Consider the following 20,998-nt stretch of genomic DNA (forward strand, 5'->3'; position numbering starts at 1 on the left):
TGATCTAGACTCTTCTTGAGACTCAAAAGAAATGGAATAAGAATGAGACAGCGACATTATGCACCATCAGGCAGGGAGCGCGCTGGCGCTCGATGACATCACGTGCTCTGCTCGGCCAGGCGATTTGTGGCCAGCTAGGTACGCGGGGTCGCAGCCATGACGTCACGGAGTTGGTTCGCCCTCATTGGGCAAACCGCTCACGTGACGCAAGCAAGCAGCTAAGCGCCGTGCATGCGCTCGCTCACACTGGTTACACACACATTGTAGCAATGTGTTTCATCGTGGCCAGCGCGAGCCCGCTCAGCGTCACCCCGGACGAGGCCTTAGGCTGCGCATATAGTGCCGGACACGGCAACGTCGCTCCAAAGCAAGACAATTTACTCTGTCGCGAGCGCTTATAGTAAGCGCGACGGGCGACGGAGCGACGGAGCGACAGAGCGACGTCGCCACCAAAAATTTGGAAGCGGGTCAAATTTGATTTTTCAGAGACTGTCGCCACATGGGACTGTCTCCGAACCAATCTATGACCTTGTCTCTAGCGACGTCGCTGAAAGTTAAATTATAACTTTCGCTGGTGGCAATGGATACGGGTGACGTCATTGCGGCCTTATGCAGCTCATTAGAATAGCAAAGTCAGGAAGTGGCAACATGTTAAGTATTTCAAGTAATTCTGCCCATATCTGCCCATATTATGAAATTACCAGGGTGCTGCTGGTCACACCAAGGTGAGCGGTTCTGCTGCGAGGGATCCCCCCGTTCAAAAGACAAACAATATCCATTGAGTAGGTGGAACTGCTTCTTTAATGTTTCTCTTTATAAAAACAGTGTTTTAACAGTCTGAAAAAAATATGCTATTAATGTAATTCTGGTTTTCATGTTTCATATAGCAACATTTCTTATTTTTATATCATAATAACTTATTTATTACATAACCCAAACAACTAGTTTTCTGAGCTTCTGTGTATTTTAATGAAATGTAAGATAACATCACAGAGTATTGCCTATGCATCCAATTTCTAACAAGAGTGTTATTATTTACATCTTTGTTAAAGCAGCAGAACATGTATTAGAGATATATATATACTAGCTGATATACCCGGCGTTGCCCGGGATGTAAATGCGTAATAGGTAGTATTATTTATAAATGGTGGAACAATAGGTTGAGTATTTGTTGGAAAGGTTGGATAATAATGTTGAAAAGAAAGATGGAAGAAAATGTAATACGATGTTGTATAAAAATGGTTTATTGTAAACACACCACAGTACAATGTATGTGAAGGGGAGGTGGGGGGAGGTGAATTGGAGGTGGGGGGAGGTGAAGGGGGGTGAGGGGAGGTGAAGGGGGGGAGGAGAGGTGAAGGGAGGGGAGGTGGAGAAGGGGTGACAGGAGGTGGAGGGGGGGTGGAGGTAAGTGACAATTAATGTATCATGTGGCCGCTTGCTCCCCCTTCCCCCAGTGTCTGCCGGTCGTCTGTCCCCCCCCAGCCCCCCGGAAATTTCCGTCTGTTGTGGACGTCTGCAGACGGGGGCGCGTGCTGCACGCGTCCGGCCGCTCCCTCACCAGTCCTCCCGCTCCCACGCGGATCTGAGGCGAAAGGCAGCGTGTTGTGGCCGCTCCCCAGGCCGACTCTTCGCTCCCCCGCTATGTCCCGGGCGCTCGCTCCCGTGTGGCCGCTCCCTTGCTGACTCTAGCGGCCGGGGTGTGAGCTTGGAGGTAATGCGGGAAGGGACGGCGGAGTCGTAGGGGTTGGAGGCAGCGGGAGGCACAGGGGTTTTGCGCTGGGAGGGGAGGCACAGGGGTTTTACGCTGGGAGGGGAGGCGCAGGGGTTGGAGGCAGCGGGAGGCACAGGGGTTTTGCGCTGGGAGGGGAGGCACAGGGGTTTTGCACTGGGAGGGGAGGCGCAGGGGTTGGAGGCAGTGGGAGGCACAGGGGTTTTGCGCTGGGAGGGAGGCACAGGGGTTTTGCGCTGGGAGGGGAGGCACAGGGGTTTGAGGCAGCAGGAGCCACAGGGGTTTGAGGCGGCGGGAGGCACAGGGGTTTGAGGCGGCGGCAGGGGTGTGCGCTGGGAGGAGAGGCGGCGGTTTAGTTACTTACCTGGGCGGGAGGTGTGTGTGTGTGTGTGTGTGTGTGTCTGTGTGTGTGTCTCATTGGCCTGAGGCGTAGTGACGGGCCAAAGGTCCAATGCGATTGCCCCTAGACACAGGGACACACAGGACAAACAGACACGCATGCAACGGTTTGAGAAATATATATATAGATATATCTCCGGAGCTGAACCGCGTTAATTAAGTAGTATACATTATCGGAGGAGGAAGAAACGGCTACTAATGTGGACTTATTAATGAAGCAAAAATATATTTATTTAAAACAGAAGGGTAACACGTTTTGGTCCCTTACTTGGAGCTTTTTCTCCACGTGAATGTGGCGTTTCTTCGCAGGCGCGGATATTTGTGCCTTCGTTCCAACGTATGCAATACAGCTGTCTGCCACCATTCGCTGTAACATTCGATTCGCCCAGAAGTTACCAGAGCCTGTAATATGGGTTTTTTTCGAGAGGGAGATACCTGGGATACATGCTAATGCGAGTGATTTGCATATACTTTGTATATTCTCCTAGCATACTTCCCAGGTATCTCGGGTGTGCTCCTGTGTGTGCACTGGTGTCTCTCTTCGTGTCTTGTTTGAAAGTGGGTATAGGGGATATAGGTAGCTCTTGGGACTAATAAAATAGAATTCCTTCTCCCTTCTCTCCTGCCCCCCCCCCCCCCCCCACCCACCCCACCCGCCACAGGGCTTGTTCCAAGAGAATAAAATAGAATAGCAACAATTAGAACACAGAATACTAGAAATGAACTGAATGAAAAGCATCTTACATTCCTACTCCTCTTCTCTGTCTAAGGCAGTGTTTTCATCCATGGTTCCTAGGAACCATAGGATTCAACGAGAATCCCTAAATGGTTCCCTGCAATTTTAAGATCATTTTAAAAAAAAAATTGTACTAAATACAGAAGAATTTACAATGCATCTGATCTCAGATGCGCTGTTAGGCTGCGCTTATAGTGCCGTCGCCGGCTACAGCGACGTCACGCTGCGGTCACTGAAAAAAATAAAATTGAGATGACTTCCAGCGATTGCGACGAAGCTGTCGTGTCGCTTCTACTATAAGCGCACGCGACGGCGGCAATACATTTGTTTTGCCGTGACGTCGGCACTATAAGCGCATTGAACTACATAGAAAACAAAAAGACAGACTACAAACAGGACAGGTAAAATCCTCCCACGCGTTTCGGGCGACTCCTTGAGAAAGGGCTTTGCAGCCCGAAACGCGTGGGAGAATTTTTCCTGTCCTGTTTGTAGTCTGTCTTTTTGTTTTTTATGTAGCTCGATAAAAGGTTTTTTAATTTTTTCACTTACCTGGCGAGTTGATGGCGCTTTCGCTGGCTATGTCTGTCGGAGCCAACCTTTTTCCTGCTCCTGTTCCTGTACCTATGGGATCGACGCACAGCGGCAGTGGAGGGGTGTCACCGGATCCTTGCAAAGAATCACGGGGGAATGTCTAAGCGCTACAGACGGTAGATGTCTCCACGTGGAATCAGCTAATTGGCCGGTCAGCAGAGCGTTCCCGGACGGACCAGAGCTTACAATCATCTTGTAAACAGCCCGGCAATCGGGAGCTCTACAGCTCAGGAAGACGCCCTATCCTTTGAAGTACTACATACAGCCATAGGAGACCAGGTACAACGGACAGAGAGTAACACTATGGACTGGGACGCACAGGTAAAATATATATCCTCCATTACATACATCCCAACCAGCTCTCCCTATATGGTGCACTGTAAGCTATTGTATTATATCCTGTGGGTTGGCACTTCAGGACTCCAAGTGTATCCGGCACCTTATTTTCCTCCACCATGACAACAACTGTTTTTCCAGAAATACTATCTGATTGACATTATTTTGGGGATTTTGGGGGGTCTTTTCTTCCCGCTTCCCTTATGCTATTTTTTTGCAGCTATAAGTAGTTTCACCATACATACCACTGGTCTAAGGACTGAACACTACAGAAATACACCACTCTGGTGTGTGTTAACTTCATAGGGCACATAAATAGAATTGGGACAGTTGAGACATAGATACACCCATTCATCTAGCTGTATGCTCCCTTTTAAGCTCTGTACAAGGCTTTCATCCTATTTTGTAATGTCCCTCATGCTGCTTCACCTCCCGCCCTTGTGCTTTGAAGCCAAACAAATATTAACTTTGCTTTCAGTTCCTTACTATGCACCATTACAATTAGATTGTAAGCTCTTCGGAGCTCTTCCTTTTTCTAAATGTTACTTTTAATGTCTGAAGCACTTATTCCCATGATCTGTTATTTGTGTTATTTATATGATTGTCAGGTGTATTACTGTGAAGCGCTATGTACTTTAATGGCGCTATATAAATAAAGCAAAGAAAAGGCAAATGCTGCAGACCATAAAGGCAGAATAATCGCAATCCAGTTACCGGTGCTCTTGTATTTGTAGGATAGCCTGCAGAAAATCCAACCATTATAGTAGAGAGAAGTAGTAACACAAGGCACGTTCGCCGAAATCCGCAAGTGCCTTGTGTTACTACTTATCTCTGCTGTATAAATAAAGACTTACACACAAACATCAGACTTTGACATTCCAAAACCATCTTAAACTCACCTTTATAAGGACGCCTATCTGGCATATTCTTAACGTCTCTCCCCCATTGGTACCCGTAGTGCGGCTGGACCAAGCTCAATGCTATCTAGCACCCACCAACATCCACACTCGTAAACCAAGATAGATTCCGGTGCGCGGCTGAACCATACTCCATCCCACAATAAGCAACCACGTAACCTTTTGTTCCAACATTGACCCTTATTTCCACTAGAGTGTAAGCGCTCATGAGCAGGATCCTCATTACCGTCTGTGTCTGTAGTGCTTGTCTGACTTATTTGTGTGTCATTCTGTTTATGTAATTGATGTCACTCTGTACGACGCTGTGGATAATGGTGGTGCTTTACAAATAATCAATAATATATATGTTAGACATGCTTACAACATATTGAGATGTGATAAGTATTTTGAACTATATTTAAAATGATTTTACAATATCTTGTGGCCCTTCCACTCATAATATTTCTCTCATCTGGACCCTTTGGAAGAGCAAGGCCCTAAACCAGGGTTGTTCCAGTCATCAAGGGCGACCAACAGGTCAGGCTTTCAGGGTATCCCTGTTTCAGCACAGGTGGCTCAATCAGTAGCTCAACTGAGCCACTGATTGAGCCACCTGTGCTGAAGCAAGGGTTTCCTGAAAGCCTGACCTGTTCGTGGCCATTGGGGACTGGTTCCCCATCCCTGGTCTAAACCCTCGTTCTGAATTCGGATTTCATTACTCCACCATTTAAAAAGAGAACGTTGCGAACACCGCTGGATCGGCCCCCAAGGAGGACACACCGCTGGATCGGCCCCCAAGGAGGACACACCGCTGGATCGGCCCCCAAGGAGGACACACCGCTGGATCGGCCCCCAAGGAGGACACACCGCTGGATCGGCCCCCAAGGAGGAAACACTGCTGGATCGGCCCCCAAGGAGGACACACTGCTGGATCGGCCCCCAAGGAGGACACACTGCCGGATCGGCCCCCAAGGATCGGCCCCCAAGGAGGACACACTGCCGGATCGGCCCCCAAGGAGGATACACTGCTGGATCGGCCCCCAAGGAGGACACACTGCTGGATCGGCCCCCAAGGAGGACGCACTGCTGGATCGGCCCCCAAGGAGGACACACTGCTGGATCGGCCCTACAGCTGATTGCTCGGCATCTCCACGAGCGGCACAGACACTTGCGTAATGACGTATAGAGAAAAAGTGACGGCCTCTACGTGTTTCGCACACACCTGCTTCTTGAGACGATCACGAGCGCTTTTAGCCGAGCATCTGCACGTTACCGTGTGGAGACACCGAGCTCGGCAATCAGCTGTGGACCCGCTCATTGGTGGTCTGAATCGCAGGGGCTCCTGCATCCGCGCGCTGCCACATATGAGACGCCCCATCAGTGGATCAGCTGCTAAGCTGTTTGCTCTGGCCTCCACGGCCCCTAGGTGCTGCGAGCAGTCTGTCCAGAGACCTGGGGCACCGGGTCCAAACAGAACACCATCATTGGACTTTCAGCTCTCACTTGGACATCGTGGAGCCCATTTATATTTTCTTAAATGTAAGTTCATGTATGTGTTTGTATGTTTTTATATTACACCATCTGCTATTCACTTCTGGTGCACTGTGTCTTCTTTTGAGATATAGAATATATATATTTTTTTTTTATTATTATTATTATTATTATATATATATTGTGACAGAAACCAGGGTATGGTGATAAATTCCATATATAGGGCTCCCAGGATACTGAACAGTTTCTATCCTGTTTAGGCTGGAAAGTGCAACCTCAGAATGCATGCACTCCATCCCACAGTTTGGCAAGTGCTGGAACTGAGGGGTGAGGGATCCAGACCAGAGTTTGTCTGGTGCCTGATTTCTGTCACCTGTCCTGCTAGTTAGAGATCATGTATTTAAGGCTGATTTCCTGGTTCCTCTCCCCTCGAGCCTGGAGGCAGGAAGGCTGCTGAAAGCAGAGAGGGGAAACGCCTCTCACCAAACAGGTTAAATCATTCTGTTCCTTTTGTCTAAAACTGCAAAGTTCCTTATTTTGTTGTTGGAACTGGATAAGCCGCTCCAAACCCAGTCAGGGAAACCTTAGTTAAGTAATTGCTCAGACGAGCAGGGTTTTTGTTTGCTTATGTATTATTTTGAATTCCGTGTGGCAGTCTCAGTGCCTGGGACTGAATAAACCAGGCATAGCCTGTATAAAGGAACAGCACGTGACGCCTCGTCATTTAACCTACCCTAAAAGACCGTGTTCTAACAGTCCCGGACAGACGGCGGAGCCCCGGAGTAAGCCGTTTGTCACAATATATATATATATATATATATATTTTTTTTTTTATATCTCTCAGGGAACTCTCTGGAGCTTATAGATGGGAAGGGAGTTTCTCTGGAGCTGGACTGCGCTAGTTGCAGAGATACAGGTGAAGTTACCCGTTTCAAATCTCCCTCCAGGGGAAACAAAATGGCCACCAAATCTCGCCTTTTCTTTGGGCCAATCTGGAGCTGTATTGTCATCGGTTGCGGTTTCCTATTAGGCCGTCATTTAAATTATCTTTAAAAAAAAAACAGGAAGAATTAGCGGTAACTTGATAACAGCGCGGGTCAGCTGCAGAGGATCCCGTGTTCTCCGTGCTGTAAAAATGGCGCGATTTGCAGCTTTAAATTCATCTACAGACATCCCTTATCAGTGTCTTTTAAAAAAAAAGTTCTAAAAGCATCTGCATCTGAACTACAGGAAGTAATGAAACATGTAAAGGCGTTATGATTGTTATTATTAGACATTTGTATTATCTGGGAATAACCATGAAACCCCAGTATTTGGGGCTTGTTTATTGGCTTCTTGTAATATGCATCGGGGAAAACCGCCAGACATCCCCTTAACAAGAGACCTCGGGTGGAAACTGTCAACTACCTACTCATGTATTTCTGTACACAGAAGATGGAACCAATCCATCCAAGCCACTGAGCAAATGTAAATCATCAAAAGCAATACAAAAAGTGTGATAAGTCATAGAAAAGGAAAGATTTAAATGATTACCATATAATCAAAAAATGTTAGATCACAAGAAGTGTCATTCCAATAATTCGCAGATCTATGCACCTTTCGGAATACATAGTATGCCATCTAACGCGTCCAAACACATGGCCATACTCCCACCACCCCAAAGAGGTTGGCGTACGACTGGGCAAATGTGGCATCCATTGCCGTGCCCCATCTTTGGAGATAAAACGCCTCAGTAAAACATTAAAAAAAAAGTATGAGTAAATAATTGATGGATATTATTAAAACTGGTGACTTTGCAATTACATAAGAAGTATGGTATATATGGTATATACTCCGTAAACGACATTGCTTCATCTTTTATAAAGGTACGGCTGTGTCCCCGCTGGCACTGACCGCGCTCATGCTTGACGTCACCAACTCTCTAAGCATGAGCGCCGGCTGTCCTGTCTATTTCGGGAGCGGGGGGCGGGGAAATGTTAATTTTTTTTGTCTCCTCAAGCGCCAAGCTTGGGAGAGCGTGCGTACAAGAAGTACAAGGAGAAGAAGCGGCAAGCGCCGAGCGCACAGCGCCAGTGGGGACGCAGCCTAAGGAGCGATTTCTTGTGGAGGCCAGCAGCAGTATGTTCAATACGTCTCTAGTGAATCCGCGCCATTGATCTCATTTTGGGGCAGCTTTTTGGGCTTCGGCTACTGTGAAGTGGAGCGGTTAAAGAAGTATGTTCTAAAGTATCGATAAGAAGTATGCTCTAAAATATCGATAAAAAGTATGTTCTAAAGTATCGATAAGATGTATGCTCTAAAATATCGATAAAAAGTATGTTCTAAAGTATCGATAAGATGTATGCTCTAAAATATCGATAAAAAGTATGTTCTAAAGTATCGATAAGATGTATGCTCTAAAGTATCGATAAGATGTATGTTCTAAAGTATCGATAAGAAGTATGCTCTAAAATATCGATAAAAAGTATGTTCTAAAGTATCGATAAGAAGTATGTTCTAAAGTATCGATAAGATGTATGTTCTAAAGTATCGATAAGATGTATGTTCTTAAGTATCGATAAGATGTATGTTCTTAAGTATCGATAAGATGTATGTTCTTAAGTATCGATAACATGTATGTTCTTAAGTATCGATAAGATGTATGTTCTTAAGTATCGATAAGATGTATGTTCTTAAGTATCGATAAGAAGTATGTTCTAAAGTATCGATAAGATGTATGTTCTAAAGTATCGATAAGATGTATGTTCTTAAGTATCGATAAGATGTATGTTCTTAAGTATCGATAAGATGTATGTTCTAAAGTATCGATAAGATGTATGTTCTTAAGTATCGATAAGATGTATGTTCTTAAGTATCGATAAGATGTATGTTCTTAAGTATCGATAAGATGTATGTTCTAAAGTATCGATAAGATGTATGTTCTAAAGTATCGATAAGAAGTATGTTCTAAAGTATCGATAAGATGTATGTTCTAAAGTATCGATAAGATGTATGTTCTTAAGTATCGATAAAAAGTATGTTCTAAAGTATCGATAAGATGTATGCTCTAAAGTATCGATAAGATGTATGTTCTAAAGTATCGATAAGAAGTATGCTCTAAAATATCGATAAAAAGTATGTTCTAAAGTATCGATAAGAAGTATGTTCTAAAGTATCGATAAGATGTATGTTCTAAAGTATCGATAAGATGTATGTTCTTAAGTATCGATAAGATGTATGTTCTTAAGTATCGATAAGATGTATGTTCTTAAGTATCGATAAGATGTATGTTCTTAAGTATCGATAAGATGTATGTTCTTAAGTATCGATAAGATGTATGTTCTTAAGTATCGATAAGAAGTATGTTCTAAAGTATCGATAAGATGTATGTTCTAAAGTATCGATAAGATGTATGTTCTTAAGTATCGATAAGATGTATGTTCTTAAGTATCGATAAGATGTATGTTCTTAAGTATCGATAAGATGTATGTTCTAAAGTATCGATAAGATGTATGTTCTAAAGTATCGATAAGAAGTATGTTCTAAAGTATCGATAAGATGTATGTTCTAAAGTATCGATAAGATGTATGTTCTTAAGTATCGATAAGATGTATGTTCTTAAGTATCGATAAGATGTATGTTCTTAAGTATCGATAAGATGTATGTTCTAAAGTATCGATAAGATGTATGTTCTAAAGTATCGATAAGATGTATGTTCTAAAGTATCGATAAGATGTATGTTCTAAAGTATCGATAAGATGTATGTTCTTAAGTATCGATAAGATGTATGTTCTAAAGTATCGATAAGAAGTATGTTCTAAAGTATCGATAAGATGTATGTTCTAAAGTATCGATAAGATGTATGTTCTAAAGTATCGATAAGATGTATGTTCTAAAGTATCGATAAGATGTATGTTCTAAAGTATCGATAAGATGTATGTTCTAAAGTATCGATAAGATGTATGTTCTAAAGTATCGATAAGAAGTATGTTCTAAAGTATCGATAAGAAGTATGTTCTAAAGTATCGATAAGAAGTATGTTCTAATGTATCGATAAGATGTATGTTCTAAAGTATCGATAAGAAGTATGTTCTAAAGTATCGATAAGAAGTATGTTCTAAAGTATCGATAAGAAGTATGTTCCTTAAGTATTGATTGAATGGTTGAAAGGCCGTGATCATGACCAATAAGTGAATAAAGCGACTTGACCGCTCTATACTCTCCCAGCGCCGCTTAGCCATGTAACGCACAATATGGGTGACTGGCCGTTTACCTGCTTATACCTGGCGTACAGGTAGAGTAGCTGCTCTCTGCTCGCCACGTGGAGCAGGTTCTGCAGATGCTGAGCCGCCTGCTCGAAGCTCTGCGGCAGCTCCTTGTCTTCCTCCTCCGGGCCCAGATCCCCAAAGCCCTCCTCCTCCTCTCCAGAGCTCGATTCCGCAAACAAACCGAGGGAGGCCATGGCTGCGACTCACACCGGAGGTGGCGGCTGCGGCTCACACCGGAGGTGGCAGCGGTCTCTCCTGAGGCGCTCTCTCTTTATATCTCTGCCTGTCTCGCCTCACAAATCTGACTGTCTCTCTCTATTGGAAATCTAAACACCCGAACCCGAAAGTCCATTGCGCATTTGCGATGTCACGTATGACGCCGCGACGACCCTTAGGGGAAAGGTCACAGGGATCGGTGCATGTAACTGATTATATGATTATATTGTGACTATTTCTCTGGTTAACCCCTTTGCTTTATCTCCTCACTCTTGTATGTTTTTATGCCTCACTGTCTAATCCTCCTCAATCTGTGAATGTCTCTCTCAATCTGTGAATGTGTCTCTGTCATGTGTAATGTCTCTCTCTATCTGTGAATGTGTCTCTCTATCTGTGAATGTCTCTCTCTATCTGTGAATGTCTTTCTCTCTCTCTCTCATGTGTAATGTCTCTCTCTCGCTCATGTGTAATGTCTCTCTCTCTCTCATGTGTAATGTCTCTCTCATGTGTAATGTCTCTCTCTCTCTCTCTCTCTCTCATGTGTAATGTCTCGCTGTCTCTCCCCTCATCTTGTATCTATGCTTGTTACCGGGAAATTTCCTAATTACTGGGAAATTTGACCCCCGTGACCAGGATCAAACACCGGGAGACCGGGGAATGGTGGGACCACAGCAATAATGTGCGAGCTGCGCCGGGGCCCCGACTGCAGTGCCGGAGGGAGGGACCATAGAGAGAGGGGAGAGGAGAAGCCAGAGCGCCCCCTAACCGGCTCCGGTCCTCAACAGCGGCCCCTGGTGGGCTCCCAAGCAGCACCCGGTGAGTGTACACGCAGCCTGCTGACAGCTGAGAACTGCACAGGCTGGCGGTGGTAACTGGAGAGCAAAGTAAGGACAATCACCCCCCCCCCCCCCCAACTGACACACCCCCTAACCCCTTATGCCCTTCCACTGTCTCCCCACTTGTCCTCCACTGTGCCCCTTGTCACTCTTTGTCGTTGTCCCTTGTCATTCTTTGTCGTCTTCCCCTTGTCACTCTTTGTCATCCCCCCGTCCTGTCACTCTTTGTCCTCGTCCCCGTCACTCTGTCATCCCCCCGTCCTTGTCACTCTGTCCCCCCCATCCTTGTCACTCTGTCCCCCCCATCCTTGTCACTCTGTCCCCCCATCCTTGTCACTCTTTGTCCGTCCCCCGGCCCTTGTCACTCTTTGTCCATCCCCCGGCCCTTGTCACGCTTTGTCGTCGTCCCCGGCCCTTGTCACTCTTTGTCGTCCCCGGCCCTTGTCACTCTTTGCCCCCCCCCTTCCTTGTCACTCTTTGCCCCCCCTCCCTTGTCACTCTTTGTCCCCCCCTTCCTTGTCACTCTTTGTCCCCCCCTCCCTTGTCACTCTTTGTTCCCCCTCCCTTGTCACTCTTTGCCCCCCCTCCCTTGTCACTCTTTGTTCCCCCCCCTCCCTTGTCACTCTTTGTCCCTCCCTTCCTTGTCACTCTTTGTTCCCCCTCCCTTGTCACTCTTTGTTCCCCCCCTCCCTTGTCACTCTTTGTCCCTCCCTTCCTTGTCACTCTTTGTCCCCCCCCTCCTTGTCACTCTTTGTCCCCCCCCTCCTTGTCACTCTTTGTCCCCCCCTCCTTGACACTCTTTGTCCCCCCCTCCTTGTCACTCTTTGTCCCCCCCTTCCTTGTCACTCTTTGTTCCCCCTTCTGTCCCTTTTATGTATGTATGTCTTTATTTATATAGCGCCATTAATGTACATAGCGCTCAAATAATATAAATAACACATAAAGGGGAGAAGTGCTCCAGACATAAAAGTAACATTTAGGAAAAGGAGTCCCTGCTCCAACGTGCTTACAATCTAATTGGTTGGTAGGAAGACAGGTAGGAGACAGTAGGAGGGTGTTCTGGTAAGTGCGTCTGCAAGGGGCCAAGCTTTATGTATGAGGTGTAAATTATCAGCCACGGAGCTACTCATAAGCTTCCTTAAGCAGGTGTGTTTTGAGGTGGGTCCTAAATGTAGATAGAGAGGGTGCTTGTCGGATATTGAGGGGAAGGGCATTCCAGAGGCGTGGGGCAGTCAGTGAGAAGGGTTTAAGGTGGGAGAGGGCTTTAGATACAAAAGGGGTAGAGAGAAGACATCCTCGAGCAGAACGCAAGAGTCGGGATGGTGTATAGCGAGAAATTAGGGCTGAGATGTAAGGAGGGGCAGAAGAGTGTAAGGCCTCAGCCAGGGTGGTGCTGAGCATGCGGGCGTGAGCAAGCGCGTCACATGAGCAGTTCGCCCAATGAGGGCGAACCAGCTCCGTGATGTCACGGCCGCGCCCCACGAATCGCCCCCCTACCTCCTCCCCCCCCCCCCCCCCCGCACGAACCTAGCCGGCCACAAATCTCCCGACCGAGCAGGGAGCGGGACGTCACCGTGAATGAACGCCAGCACGCTCGCTCCCTGCCTGGCCACAGCCTAAAGTTTTAAGAGTGAGGAGGAGAATTGAGTGTGTGATACGGGATTTGATAGGAAGCCAGGAGAGGGATTTCATGAGGGGAGACACTGAGACAGATTTAGGAAAGAGTAGAGTGATTCTGGCAGCAGCGTTGAGGATAGATTGTAAGGGAGACAGGTGAGAGGCAGGAAGGCCGGACAGCAGGAGGTTACAGTAATCAAGACGGGAGAGAATGAGGGCCTGAGTCAGAGTTTTTGCAGTCGACCAACAGAGGAAAGGGCGTATCTTTGTGATATTGCTGAGAAAGAAACAACAGTTTTTTGCTGCCTTTTGAATGTGAGAAGAGAATCTGAGAGAGTGTGATCCCTAAGCAGCGTGCTAGGGCTACTGGGTGAATGATGGTACTTCCAACAGTAATGTGGAAGGAGGTAGTGGGGCCAGGTTTGGGAGGAAGTATGAGAAGCTCTGTTTTTGCAATGTTACGTTTAAGTAGGCGGAGGGCCCTCCAGGATGATATAGCCGAGAGACATTCAGAAACTTTGCTCTGTACAGCAGCATAGAGGTGATATTTGAACCCAAGAGATGCGATTAGGTCACGTAGAGAGAGTGTGTAAAGAGAAAAGAGAAGAGGTCGCAGGACAGAGCCCCGAGGTACCCCACAGAGAGATTGATGGAGGAGGTGTTTACGAAAGACACTGAAAGTACGATGGGAGAGGTAAGAGGAGATCTCTTGTCGCTCTTTGCCCCCCCCCCCCCGCCCTTGTCACTCCACTCGTCCTCCACTGCGCCCCTTGTCACTCTTTGTCAGCCCCTTGTCACTCTTTGTACCCCCTGTCGCCCCGTCTCACCTCTCCTTGTCGCTCCCTTCTACCCCTCTCCGTCGCCAGGGTTGCCACCTTCTATTGAAGGCTAACCCGGAGACTTTTTGCAATAACATGTTTTTACATGTATTTATCTTATTTATATATTTATTTCTCTGACCTTCGGCGGCGTCTCCCAACACCATCCCCCAGCATCTCCATCCCCCAGCATCTCCATCCCCCAGCATCTCCATCCCCCAGCATCTCCATCTCCCCGCATCTCCATCTCCCCGCATCTCCATCTCCCCGCATCTCCATCTCCCCGCATCTCCATCTCCCCGCATCTCCATCTCCCCGCATCTCCATCTCCCCGCATCTCCATCTCCCCGCATCTCCATCTCCCCGCGTCTCCATCTCCCCGCGTCTCCATCTCCCCGCATCTCCATCTCCCCGCATCTCCATCTCCCCGCATCTCCATCTCCCCGCATCTCCCCGCATCTCCATCTCCCCGCATCTCCATCTCCCCGCATCTCCATCTCCCCGCATCTCCATCTCCCCGCATCTCCATCTGCCCGCATCTCCATCTGCCCGCATCTCCATCTGCCCGCATCTCCAGCTCCCCATGCAAGGTCCATTCAGCATGGAGTCAAATGGTGCACGTTGCCATGACAATGTGACGTCAAGTTGCCATGACAACGGGACGCCTTATGGCGCTGAAGCATCACGTGGCGCCCTGTTGTCATAGCAACGCGGCGTCATTTGATGTCGTGCGGCTTTGTTGATTGGGATTTGCAGGGGGAGATGCCGCCGCCCGGAGATTTTCCAGGTAAACCCGGTGCCCCGAGATACGCGCCCGAAACCCGTAGTCTCCGGGTCAAACTCTGAGTGGTGGCAACCCTGCCTGTCACCCCCCTTTGTCGCTCCTCCCACCCCCTTGTTGCTCCCTGTCACTCTTTGTCGCCCCCTGCCTTGCTGCCCCCCCACTTGTTGCCCTCCCTTGTCGCTTCCCTTGTCTCTCCCCGTCGCCCCCCCCACCCCCTGTTGTCACTCCCCATTGCCCTCCTTGTCACTCCCCCCTCCCCACCCTTGTCACCTCCCACCCTTGTCACTCCTCCCTTTGTCACTCCCTGCCCCCCCCTTGTCACTCCCCACCCCCCTTTTCACACCCGCCCCACTCCCCCCGAGTCACTCCTCGCCCCAACCCCCCTTGTTACGCCCTCCCTGCCTGCCCCCAAGTCACTCTGCACACCCCCTTATCACTCCCTTCCCCCCCAAGTCACTCCCCGCCCCAATCAAGTCACTCCATCCCCGCCAAGTGCCAAGTCACTCCCTCCCCCCATCCCTCCTTTTTGTCACTCACCACCCCTCCCCATTGTCACTCCCAGACGCCCTTGTCACTCCACATCCACCCAAGTCACTCCCAGGCCCCCCTAGTCACTCCACGTCCATCCAAGTCACTCCCTGCCCCCGTTGTCACTCCCCGTCCCTCCTTTTTGTCACACCCCACCCCTCCCCCTTGTCACTCCCCGTCCCTCCTTTTTGTCACTCTCCACCCCTCCCCCTTGTCACTCCCCGTCCCTCCTTTTTGTCACTCACCACCCCTCCCCATTGTCACTCGCTGCCCACCGGTCACTCTCAGCCCCCTCCTTGTCACTCCCTGCCCACCCTCTTTTTACTCCCCCTTTTTACTCCTTACCTTGTTACTCCTCATCCTTCCCTTGTTACGCCTCATGCCCCCTCATTACTAACCCTGTTTTATCTCAGCAAAGGTGATAACACTGAAATCAGAATGATCACTCCCCTCATCAACACAAGTAGATTGCATGACTTCCATCTCTTGTCCATTAGGAAAAGCCAGCATGGACCAAAATATTCAAAAACCTCCAGCATAACTCCACACCCCATGTACCCGACGTGACGGATGCAACTGCAATCCCAGAAATTTTCTGGTCATTTGAAAATAGTATCAAATACAGAAGAATTTACAATGCGACTGGTCTCAGGTGCGCTATTAGAGAGAGTTGGGGTTCCTTACAATGCATCTGGTCTCAGACGTGCTATTAGAGAGGGTTGGGGTTCCTTACAATGCATCTGGTCTCAGACGTGCTATAAGAGAGAGTTGGGGTTCCTTACAATGCATCTGATCTCTGACGCGCTATTAGTGAGGGTTGGGGTTCCTTACAATGCATCTGATCTCAGACGCGCTATTAGAGAGGGTTGGGGTTCCTTACAATGCATCAGATCTCAGACGCGCTATTAGAGAGGGTTGGGGTTCCTTACAATGCATCAGATCTCAGACGCGCTATTAGAGAGGGTTGGGGTTCCTTACAATGCATCAGATCTCAGACGTGCTTTAAGAGAGAATTGGGGTTCCTTACAATGCATCTGGTCTCAGACGTGCTATTAGAGAGGGTTGGGGTTCCTTACAATGCATCTGGTCTCAGACGTGCTATAAGAGAGAGTTGGGGTTCCTTACAATGCATCTGATCTCTGACGCGCTATTAGAGAGGGTTGGGGTTCCTTACAATGCATCTGATCTCAGACGCGCTATTAGAGAGGGTTGGGGTTCCTTACAATGCATCAGATCTCAGACGCGCTATTACAGAGGGTTGGGGTTCCTTACAATGCATCAGATCTCAGACGTGCTATTAGAGAGGGTTGGGGTTCCTTACAATGCATCAGATCTCAGACGCGCTATTAGAGAGGGTTGGGGGTCCTTACAATGCATCTGATCTCAGACGCGCTATTAGAGAGGGTTTGGGGTTCCTCAGAATTTCACTTAGGGTTCCTTAACTAAAAATAGGTTGGATCTTGTATTGCAGTACTTCCTTACATTTGCTCCCCAACGTAAGAGCATCGTCCCCTGATCTAGAATCTGTCTCCCCAGCCAATACCATCCAGATATACAGTCATTCCAATGGTCATGTATTTGGATGATCTGCCTTGTGCCACCTCCCTTCCCGTCCTCTATGACAGGGGTTCTCCACTCCACTCCTCAAGACCCCCCCAACAGGTCAGATTTTAAGAATATCCCTGCTTCAGCACAGGTGGCTCTTCGACTGAGCCACTGATTGAGCCATCTGTGCTGAAGCTGGGATATCTTTTAAACCTGACCTGTTGGAGGGGGGTCTTGAGGAGTGGGAGGAGCACTACTGCTCTGGGACACCCATCTGGTGAAGTGCCTGTGGGCCTTTTACATTAAAGAGGCACTCCAAGCTGGCTGTTTTTTATTTTGTTTTTTTAAACTCGCTCCTGATGAAACCGGTCAGCTGGAGAAACGCGTAGTGTGTGAGCAGAGTTCATTGCGAGCGACGCTCTATCCAGTGTTGCCTGCCTCCTGTCAACCGAGGATTCAACCCGGAAGTGTGGGAGCTGAAAGGAGTGACGCGGGTCCAGCCGAGGAGAGGAGAGAACACCCCGGTTTCCAGCTGATCCCGCTTGTTACTCGTTCCAATATGGTATTTTACGTTTGACACCAAGTGAGTGTATTATACCTTTAACCTTATCTAGATAAATCGTTTTTACAGTCTGCGCTATTGGCTTATCTTACCTTATTCCACTAAGGCATCACACCTGTGGATTCCTGGGTACAGACACCAACACCACATAAAGACTTAATTGCCACTGATTTTTCGACATGCACTAAAGAATTGTGAATCCGAGTACAAACGCTGCAGGATTTGAAAATAACGATTTATTAACCATTTGGGACATATTGCCCTGTGTTTGTGAGTTTCTTTTCTTTACATATATCTGCGCTCCCCATAAAAACCCTGCATTTTGTGTCTAGCATGTGCTAGTATAAAGAACTGTTTCCTATTACCTATCTTTCCTTTTTTTTTAATTTTGATGGGTATCGCCTAATTGTACAGTATCTGCGTCTCTGCATCACGACAATTTAGCTATAAAACGCGGGCAGTGAAACTTTTTCCTCTTGTGTCTCTACATCAATAAAGTCATTTCTTATTGAAGGTCTGAAATCGGCGAGATTTGTGGTTTCAGGGGCCAATAAAAATGCTTTTTAATACAAAAGTGCTGATTCTTACCAGTGAGACGCCGTAGAAGTCTGTGGTGCTGATGCTAAAAATCCGTGAGGCCTATTTCAAATCGGTGATGTCTGTTGTTGCACCTTTTATTTGTACCCCCTGTGCTTACATTTTGGGCTGTTTATGCATCTCCTGAAAGATATTTACACGCACCTCCATAAATAAAGGGAAATCGCCTATTAGCACAGTGCCTTTTATTCAACCCCGTTCATTAATCAAATGATGTCAATCGCAATTTGGACACTAAGAAAAAAGGGAAGTGCCCTTTGCATGGGTTCACATTCATTTGTTATTTGCATGTCATTTGGTTTATGTAACTGCTGTTTCCCCCCCTACTGAACTGCACTGCGGTCTATGTTGGAGCTAAACGATAACAATAACGACCAAGGCGCACGGAAAGGGACCATTCCATTATAACCTATCGGGTGTATAGCTCACATACTACCACTAGAGGGCTCCCTGAGACTCCTACAATGACCCTCTTTACATTCATGATTTTTTAAATCTTTTTGTCGCTTTCTTTTGATTCTCCGCTCCCACTGTCGCTGCCGTAACATTTTCACGCTGTTGCGTTTTCTCTTTTGTTTCTTTCGCCCAGGCGTGGCTAACTCCAGTCTTCAAGTGCTACTAACAGGCTAGGTATTGGGGATATCCCTGCTTCAGCACAGGTGGCTCAGATATCCTGACCTGTCGGTGGCCCTTGAGGACTGGAGTTGGCCACCCCTGCTTTACTGGTCCCTCTCCTCTTCCGATCTTTTTCCCACAAGGCAGCGGTGACAGCCATGCGTGCAGCTTTTGGAGATGTTTAAACGTAAACGCATATGAATACCGTGCACACAAGGGATCAGATGAAATCCCCTCTGTTAGGGATTTATAGTTTATTATTATTTATTTCATACAGGAGAACCCACCGAGCTCCATGATCATACTTGTTTTAAAAAATAATCTCTATTTAAAAAAAAAAAAAAATATGTCAAGAACAAAATCTAACAAAAAGCGTAATCCTGTTAAATTGAGGATGACGATCGGTTTATTAAATGAAGGGAGGCAAATGAGACAGAGCTGTTAAGCGTTTAGTTTTTTTACCGACTAGCACAGTACTTCTCAACCTTTTTAGAGCAGTGGCGCCCCTGGGGGACTTTTTATTATCGGGGGAACCCCTACTTATCAGACCTCACACACCCCTTCTGGCTTACACTGAGCTTATAGTGCCGGCTACGCTGACGGCACCCTTCGCTGTCGCAAAAGTGGTCATTTCGTTTTTGCGATGTCGCTGGCTGCAAGGGGCGGTTACGTCACGTTGAGGCTATGTGATTGGCTTATTGCAGTCACGTGGTGCGGCCGTCACGGTAAATATACAAATCTATTGATTTTAGACGCTGTGTCGCGCCATCGCGGTCATGCCCACTATAGGCGCACGCGACGGATTACATCTACTTGTTTTGACGCTGCACCGGCGCGGACAGCCGGCACTATATGCGCGGCCTAAAACATGTCAGCTGTGCCGCAGGTGCATCTCCTGTTTTTTTGGAGATGTGGAGGCTGCGATCAGCTGCTCTGTTCCAGGCTCAGAGAGGACAGGCGATTCGTGGGATCTCTATGTATGGAGGGCGCGGTAATGCATCTGCTGAACAGCTGGCAGTGTTATCCCCAGAGCTGAAACACCCTTGGCATAGGATCCCGGCACCCTGGTTGAGAAACTGTGTATGTATGTGTATATATATCACACACAGCTCATAAATGCTATTTGTTCTTAGATGTAACAATAAAATAAGCATTTCATCTCACAGGCCTCCTCTTGCATATGGAGAGGAAACAACAGCTGTCTTATAGAAGATGAACAAACACATTCTAGGTCTGCAACATGATAAATAAAATGAATAAGCTTTATGCAAAAAGGGAGTTTGCACCTCCCTAAAATGTCTATTTCCTTTATTTGCACCTCCTGCAGTAACGGTATGATTTAACTGGAACACATTCTTGGACATTCAAGCCCAGCAACACTTTGAAAGTGCACTTTGACCAATGCTTAACAGTGATGCATAATTTAAAGCTGCTGCTTGTTAGATGTTCGAATCAAAGCTTTCGAATCCATTACCCAGCTCAGAGTTACATTACACTACAACCCAGTAGAAACTATGAAATATGCCCTTAAAGTGATTTAGACCCCATGGTTGCTGAGTATAGACATGGCTTGTCTCAGTCTGCCTACAGAATCAGCACACAGAATACTGCTCACCACATAATGCCCTTTGGTTTCAATACACACTTATTACGGTTTCTGAACAGGCATTGGCACAAGTTAAGGGATCCTTTGTGGCTATAAACTCATCCTGACATTGTCTACGCTCCTATAAAGGCCTGTGTCCGAAACTAAAATAGGTTGGCCCCCTAGCCTGAGTTTAAAAGGACAGTTTGCAATGGTGTTGGCTATATTATCCCAGTGAGATTGGGTGATAGAAGATAGTAATGTCAACTGACCTTCGAGAAAGCAATTGTAAACATCCATTATAGCTTGCTTGGAAGACACCTGCCAGGTACAGGCATGAAGTTAAAGATCACAACAGAGATGTGTAATCACAACAGTTCCATATTATGTTTCACTGAGAAGCATAGAGAACAAGGGTCTAAGGTCCCAAAGTGGAGGGACGCTGGCTCCCCCTATTGCCTCTTACAGTGTGGACCATGTTGTCTCTTGTAGTAGAAGCCCATGGGAGATTTAAAACCAAAAGCCGTACTAAGTGCGACCTGACCTTGGAGTCTTCCCTTTAGCAGCGATTTGTATATATGTGCATGGCTTCCTGTACTTTACTGTGCTGTGCTTTTCAGTCTGCGCCCTCCTGCTCGCGCCCCCGCCCCCCTTACCTGGTGTCCGGCGTCTTCTGATGTCACAACGTCATATTGCCATGGCAACACGACGTCATGTGACCCCCGAGGCGTTACCATGGCGACGCGTCACTGGAAGGCCGCGGAGACTAGGTAAGGGAAGTTACAGAGGCCTCGCGTGCGCTCCCCGCCATTCAATTTAAATGCTTTAGGGAAGAGTGCGCGCCCCTGAGCTAAAGGAAGGTAGGTT

General features: G+C 47.3%; 1 protein-coding gene and 1 long non-coding RNA gene across 8 annotated transcripts in view; one reads left to right on the forward strand and one right to left on the reverse strand.

Moving 5' to 3' along the window:
* The window catches only part of ACBD6 (acyl-CoA binding domain containing 6), an 88,883-nt gene that overhangs the window by 44,953 nt on the left and 22,932 nt on the right, over window positions 1-20,998 (reverse strand). The window contains exon 1 of one of the 5 annotated variants that reach the window (XM_075616528.1): window positions 10,434-11,495. The exons of 1 other annotated variant lie outside the window; for it this stretch is intronic. In XM_075616528.1, coding sequence (XP_075472643.1) covers window positions 10,434-10,622 — 189 coding nt within the window. In that variant the 5' untranslated portion in view covers window positions 10,623-11,495. Of the gene's footprint in view, window positions 1-10,433; window positions 11,499-20,998 lie in introns of those variants that run through there. 3 more of the 5 variants (XM_075616530.1, XM_075616531.1, XM_075616532.1) reach the window with 3 other exon arrangements.
* On the forward strand, window positions 10,315-19,819 carry LOC142503807 (uncharacterized). 3 transcript variants are annotated; one of them, XR_012804096.1, is made up of 3 exons: window positions 10,315-11,460; window positions 17,146-17,355; window positions 19,713-19,819. It is a non-coding gene; the product is annotated as an uncharacterized LOC142503807 (long non-coding RNA). The 3 variants fall into 3 exon arrangements; XR_012804095.1 differs by having other exon boundaries at window positions 10,318-11,528; XR_012804097.1 differs by lacking the exon at window positions 10,315-11,460 and adding an exon at window positions 15,422-15,879.

This window comes from Ascaphus truei, chromosome 10 (genome assembly GCF_040206685.1).
Source record: "Ascaphus truei isolate aAscTru1 chromosome 10, aAscTru1.hap1, whole genome shotgun sequence".
NCBI lineage: Eukaryota > Metazoa > Chordata > Amphibia > Anura > Ascaphidae > Ascaphus > Ascaphus truei.